Raw genomic sequence first — 7,090 nt, 5'->3', positions numbered from 1 at the left:
TACCCTATAGAGGTGGGTCAGGGTCTACAACGAGTAGCCCTCCTACCCTATAGAGGTGGGTCAGGGTCTACAACGAGTAGCCCTCCTACCCTATAGAGGTGGGTCAGGGTCTACAACGAGCAGCCCTCCTACCCTATAGAGGTGGGTCAGGGTCTACAACGAGTAGCCCTCCTACCCTATAGAGGTTTGTCAGGGTCTAGTTCTTATGGCTATATATGTACATGTACGCCTCGTACATGTACATATATAGATAGCAATTATTTTGTATTAAATAAGTAGACCCCACTAGAGGTCTACATGGGGTAAAATTCAATAGACAGAGTAATTTTTTGTATTAAATGTGTGTGGCAGAACCCTGGGCGTTCTTGTATAGAATGTATTTATTCTTATATTGACATACGCGAGTGTCTGGATGAGGTTGTATTAATGGAATCACACAATTTACACATGAGATTTATACAAGAATGCTTGTAATCCCAATATCCCCTCCCCGGTATGGTGCTGTAATAACACAAGGTCCACACAGAACGCCAAGGAGCTGTTGTATTAACTTAATATAACTCTTTACGTTACTGTATGCCTCTGTATAAACACAATACCATTATCCCCCGTCCCTGTATGTCTGTATTAACACAAGGCTCACACAGAACCCCGCAGAGCTGTGTCAGGAGTTGCTGCAGTTCGTGTCCCTGTATGTCTGTATTAACACAAGCATCACACAGACCCGGGGCAGCTATTGTATTGATACAATATCAATATTTCCCGTTTCTGCAATACGCTGTATTAATACAATATAACTTTCGTCCCTGTATGGCTCTGTATTAACACAATACCACTCTCCCCCGCCCCTGTATACCCCTGTATTAACACAAGGCTCACACAGAACCCCGCAGAGCTGTGTCAGGAGTTGCTGCAGTTCGTGTCCCTGTATGTCTGTATTAACACAAGGCTCACACAGAACCCAGCAGAGCTGTGTCAGGAGTTTGCGGCGGGGGCGGCAGGGTGGACGGGAAGATGAAGGACGTCGCCCAGGCGCTACAAGCCCTACACAACGTCTGCTCGGCCAACCCTGGTGGGCGACATTTTTTATTTTATATTTATTTATTTCGTTTCGTTTTTTATTTTATATTATTTATATATATTATTATTATTTCGTTTTTTATTTTATATTAATTTTAAAGGGGGGATTAAATGTTTATATTTTTCAATTTTAAGGGGGGAATAATTTTTTCAATATAAGGGGGTATTGAATGTTTTATTTCATTAATTATTAAGCGCGAATTAATTTTTTTGATTAATTATTAAGCGAAAATTAAATTTTTTATTTTTTAATTTTAAGGGGAGGGGATTAATTTTTTTAATATAAGGGGGGTGTAAATGTTTTTTTATTTAATTATAAGGGGGTATTAAATGTTTTTCATTTAATTTTAAGGGGAGTTTATATGCTTTATTTTTTAATTTTAAGGGGGGAGGGATTATTTTTCTTAATATGAGGAGGGATCAAATGTTTTTTTATTATTTAATTTTAAGGGGGGATTAAATGCTTGTTTTTTATATAATTTTAAAGATGGGATTAAACTTCTTTTACTTAATTTTAGAGGGGGATTAAATGTTTTTTTTAACTTAAGCAGGGAATTAAATGTTTTTTTTTTTCCAATGAGTTTTAATGGGGACTAAATGTTTTTTTACTTAATTTTGATTGAAAATTAATTTTTTTACTATATTTTAAGGGAGAATTATATGTTTTTTGTTTATTTATGGTAGATTTTTATATTCTGTTATGATTTTGATTCGTTGGGGGGAAGTGGGATTTTCGATAGTATGTGGCGAAAATTTGAGTGGGGGTTACTAGATTAGGATGAACTTTAATGTTGCATAAAAAAAAAACTATTTATAGTCACGACGTTGTAAGAAAAAGGTATGGGTAAAAATGTATGAGATGCGAGGGGAGAAACGGGCTGTAAGTTGGGGTTGTCGACCCTGTGGGGGGATGAAATGACATGCGAGGTATATTGTGGTCCTGATGGGGTCCTCGGGGCTATACACTGGGGTTCTGTGGTCCTGGGGTTTTGCCTGCTGGGGGATGAATGCGAATTTAGACGTCCAGCGTGGCCTGCTACGTCTGAAACACATACTAAGGCCTCATTATTGTATTATTATAATATTTTATTATTTGTATAATTTAATAATATTTACGTATTATATATTTTATTATTATATATAATAGTATAATAATATATATTATACATTAGTCATATTATACGTATCATAATGTTATGTAGAATGTAATAATATATATTATATATCAGTTATATCATATTAAATTATTAGTTTAAATGTATCTTTGAATTAGGTTTGGTCTGCAGTGCACTGCGCTTATATTATCACCAAAATATGTTTAGCTTTATAACCATGTAATTATATAGTACCAAATATTTCGAGTTGTCAATGGGGCAAACATAAAAAAATTTAAAATGCATACAGAACTGCACTTATCCCTTATTTGCTTAATATTTTCTCTGCATGTCTGTAGTTGAACTTGATCTTAAAACTTCATAAAAAATTTCTAGCAGTAATACAATTTAAATTTAATTTTTTAATTTCAGTTTTAATTCATCATCAGCACTTTTCAACAAATTTCTTGTAGAATCACTGTTGTTTTGTAACATTTTTAACACATGTCAGCATTATGAAATTATTATTGTAATAATAATTGTACTTCATTATTACACAAATAATTATTAATGAAATTATTAATCAGTAATTATTAATTATTAATGAAATTAACAATCTTCAGCATTATTGTTTGGTTGTTTAGTGTCAATATAGCATGTTTGTGAAGTGTCAGCACCACTTCTGCACCACTTTCCATCACCCTTCTTCACCTCTTCACCCTTCACCACACCAATTCATGAAAAATTTGTTTTCCGGATATTGTTGGGGATATTTTTATGTGTGTACCTCAGGTCGCTCCTCTGGCATCGGCGACGATCCCCAGCCTGGTGAGTCATGGCTAAGTGGGTCAGGGGTGATGGTTAAGTGGGTCAGGGGTGATGGCTAAGTGGGTCAGGGGTGATGGTTAAGTGGGTCAGGGGTGATGGCTATATGGCTAAGTGGGTCAGGGGTGATGGCTAAGTGGGTCAGGGGTGATGGCTAAGTGGGTCAGGGGTGGTGGCTAAGTGGGTCAGGGGTGATGGCTAAGTGGGTCAGGGGTCATGGCTAAGTGGGTCAGGGGTCATGGCTAAGTGGGTCAGGGGTCATGGCTAAGTGGGTCAGGGGTGGTGGCTAAGTGGGTGAGGGGTCATGGCTAAGTGGGTCAGGGGTCATGGCTAAGTGGGTCAGTATACGTACATGAGATTTACAGTACAGTATACAGGGTACATGAGATTTACAGTACAGTATACGGGGTGTTATACACGAGAATTACAGTACAGTATACAGGGTGGTTGTACATGAGAATTACAGTACAGTATACAGGGTGGTGATACATGAGTTACAGTACAGTATACGGGGTGTTATACATGAGAGACACTCTACAGTATATGGGGTGGTAATACACGAGTTACAGTACAGTATACAGGGTGGTGATACATGAGAATTACAGTACAGTATACGGGGTGGTAATACACGAGTTATAGTAGAGCTATAGGCTAAAACGTCGACCGTTAGGTTGCAGTAACTCTAACGCTAGTTACATAGCGGCGTGCTTGTCAGCTTCTGGGGGAAGATATAAGGTTGCCAGCGCTTTTATATAGTCTCGGCTTCCGCCCGCTGATGAGGTCTTGATCACGTGATGTTGTCCAGACGCTGACTCAGGTCTATACTTATTATATTGTTATTATAATAGTTATTATATCAGGTCTATAGTTATTTTTACATCTATCTATCACGTCTAGTTAATATTATTTATCAATTATAATGAAAAGAATAAGACGTCTGATTGACACCGGACAGAAATGTGGCTTGGTGGATTGGTGGGGCGATTGCACGCGTGCCACACTTTCATATACACGTGTTCATGGGCACGTAATTAGTAAACAAATAACATAATATCCTTCTTTTTCTTCTTATCCTGTGCATGGGTTCATAAACTCACCCCGCACGCTTATTCATGCACTTCACTCTATTTATATGTTTCCCATAAAAATTCAGCATGAATAATAATGTTAAAAATAATATTGAGGTTTAATTTTCTTTAACTTAATGCCCTGCATGTTCGTCGGTTGCTGGAATTTATCTTTAAAATTAGTTTTATTAATTGTAATTAGCGTGGCATGACATAGTCATTATATGTATATCATTAAACTGACATTATTTATACCGTATAATTGATATCATTCAGAATTACGAACTATACAGACACTATACGGGCACTATACAGGCACTATACAGGCATCGTACAGACACTATACAGGCACAATACAGACGCTACAGTCACTAATACAGGCACTAATACAGGCACTATACAGGCACCATAAAGACACTATACAGGCACTATACAGACACTAATACAGGCACTATACAGTCACTAATACATGCACTATACGGGCACCATACAGACACTATACAGTCACTAATACAGGCACTATACGGGCACCATACAGACACTATACAGGCACTATACGGGCACCATACAGACACTAATACAGACACTATACAGGCACTAATACAGAGCCCACACAGGCGTAGAGCTGCAGTGTGTAGGACACTTCCGGCTGCTGCTGTCACTGCTGCGGCTGGAAGCCAGCGCTGTCAGCAGCCTGCAGGACACTGTCAGCGTGCAGCGTGCGGTGCTGCGTCTGCTGACAGTCGTGGCTACCAGCGCTGACTGTGTTGCTGACATCGCCTCGTCTCAGGTACTACGCGGCTGACAGTCGTGGCTACCAGCGCTGACTGTGTTGCTGACATCGCCTCGTCTCAGGTACGGGGCTGACAGTCGTGGCTACCAGCGCTGACTGTGTTGCTGACATCGCCTCGTCTCAGGTACGGGGCTGACAGTCGTGGCTACCAGCGCTGACTGTGTTGCTGACATCGCCTCGTCTCAGGTACGGGGCTGACAGTCGTGGCTACCAGCGCTGACTGTGTTGCTGACATCGCCTCGTCTCAGGTACGGGGCTGACAGTCGTGGCTACCAGCGCTGACTGTGTTGCTGACATCGCCTCGTCTCAGGTACGGGGCTGACAGTCGTGGCTACCAGCGCTGACTGTGTTGCTGACATCGCCTCGTCTCAGNGAGTATGACAAGTGTGTCCTGAGAGTATGACAAGTGTGTCCTGAGAGTATGACAAGTGTGTCATACCGAGCTTGTAGGCTGCCCAGATGCTGCACTTCAAGTCCGGCCGAAACAGATATGAGCGGCTGATTTACGCGCTCCCCGAGCCCTGGGCGGCGCCTGATGCAGAGTCTGGCCCGCAACTAATTTTGTCATGGTTACATCTTTTCGTTTGTATTATATTAATTGACAGTCGTGGACGTGGATAACATACATCTATGCTTTCATTCAATGAATGAACCCGCTATACACAGCATCAGCACACACATGTGTATTGATGAATTGTTTATTGATATAAAGTCAATGAACCTGCCTGATGCAGTTAATGGTATACCTTCTGCTGATACGCAGCATCTTGACCCACTTGTCTGACCCACCTTTTACCTGTGAATGATGGTCCTGACCCACTTACAGGTTGTGGTGTACCTGCTGCTGGCGCTGCACAGCCGTCAGCTGCTGCAGGAGAGGCTGCTGACACTCAGCATCTTGACCCACTTGTCTGACCCACTTACAGGTTGTGGTGTACCTGCTGCTGGCGCTACACAGTCGTCAGCTGCTGCAGGAGAGGCTGCTGACACTCAGCATCCTGCAGGCCCTCGTCAGCAGCACCAGCGTCGTCAAGGAGCTCCTCAGCAAAGGTCAGATCTCACGTCCTCACGTGCGGATTTATTTATTATCCGTAATTGTTTATCTGTCATAGTTTATCCGGCATTCTTTTTCCGTCATTATTTATTGAAGTGCAAGTCCATTCATATTCATGCTAATTTAGATATATACCTTCTTTCTGGTGATATATATACGTTCTATGTTTCGTATAGTACGTATGTCAACTTGCGATGCTGATCTGTTTATATATATTATTTATTTTTATTCGTAGGAAAGCTCCAATCTTGACTTTAAACTATTCTTCTACACGCTTTTTCCCTCCCTTGGTTTTCCAAAGTTTAAATATGTCGTGCCGAAATCGCGGAATTGCCGATTCCATGGAATCGTCAGCCAGTTTGCCGAATCTGTAGAATTAGCATTTCGTTGCTGATTAAGAAAATAGAGTTAGAGAAAAGTCAACACTCTTAAGTTGATTCATTACCCATTCATTTCTCTAAGTGCATTTATACCTTAACTGGTCAACAGAATAGGAATTGTAGGAACAATAGGAACATAAGGCCTTATTAACATAGTAATGGCAGCAAATGATGCTGGATAATAGTCAATGGTTGAACTAATTGCACCATAGGAATGGTAGCTTATGGTTCTTTAATGTTAATGGTAATGGTAGCTAATGGTGCTAGGTAACGGTACTGGGTAACGTCTAATGGTAGCTAATGTTGCTGCGCAATGGTTTCACCGTGACTAATGGTAGATGCTGGTGCTGAATAATGGTAAAGGCCAATGGTTCCACCATGGTAATGGTAGCTGTTGGTGCTGAGTAATGTCTTATGGTACATAATGGTGCTGGGTAATGGTTCCACCATGGTAATGGTAACTAATGGTGCTGAGTAACGTCTTATGGTAGCTAATGGTGCTGGGTAATGGTCGCATCACGTTAATGGTAACTACTGATGCTACAGGCGGGGTGCTGTACCTGCTGGCTGTGTTCTGCTGCGAGGACACCACGCCTGACGTCAGGGAGAAGGCAGGTGAGTCATGCTGACACACTTCTGGTGCTGACACACTTCTGGTGCTGCCACACTTCTGGTGCTGACACACTTCTGGTGCTGACACACTTCTGGTGCTGACACACTTCTGGTGCTGACACACTTCTGGTGCTGACACACTTCTGGGTCATGCTGACACACTTCTGGTGCTGACACACTTCTGG

General features: G+C 41.3%; 1 protein-coding gene across 1 annotated transcript in view; it reads left to right on the top strand.

Annotated features, from left to right (window-relative positions):
• The window catches only part of LOC108683189 (dnaJ homolog subfamily C member 13-like), a gene marked incomplete at its 3' end in the record, with an annotated part of 42,827 nt that extends 35,919 nt beyond the window's left edge, over nucleotides 1-6,908 (top strand). Inside the window, 5 exon segments of the mRNA XM_047882515.1 lie at nucleotides 949-1,072; nucleotides 4,684-4,856; nucleotides 5,686-5,754; nucleotides 5,786-5,909; nucleotides 6,840-6,908. Coding sequence (XP_047738471.1) covers nucleotides 949-1,072; nucleotides 4,684-4,856; nucleotides 5,686-5,754; nucleotides 5,786-5,909; nucleotides 6,840-6,908 — 559 coding nt within the window.
• Nucleotides 6,909-7,090: the final 182 nt, after the last annotated feature.

This window comes from Hyalella azteca, unplaced genomic scaffold (genome assembly GCF_000764305.2).
Source record: "Hyalella azteca isolate HAZT.00-mixed unplaced genomic scaffold, Hazt_2.0.2 contig10622, whole genome shotgun sequence".
NCBI lineage: Eukaryota > Metazoa > Arthropoda > Malacostraca > Amphipoda > Hyalellidae > Hyalella > Hyalella azteca.
The sequence above is the reverse complement of the archived record's forward strand: the minus strand, read 5'-3'. Positions and strand labels throughout refer to the sequence as shown.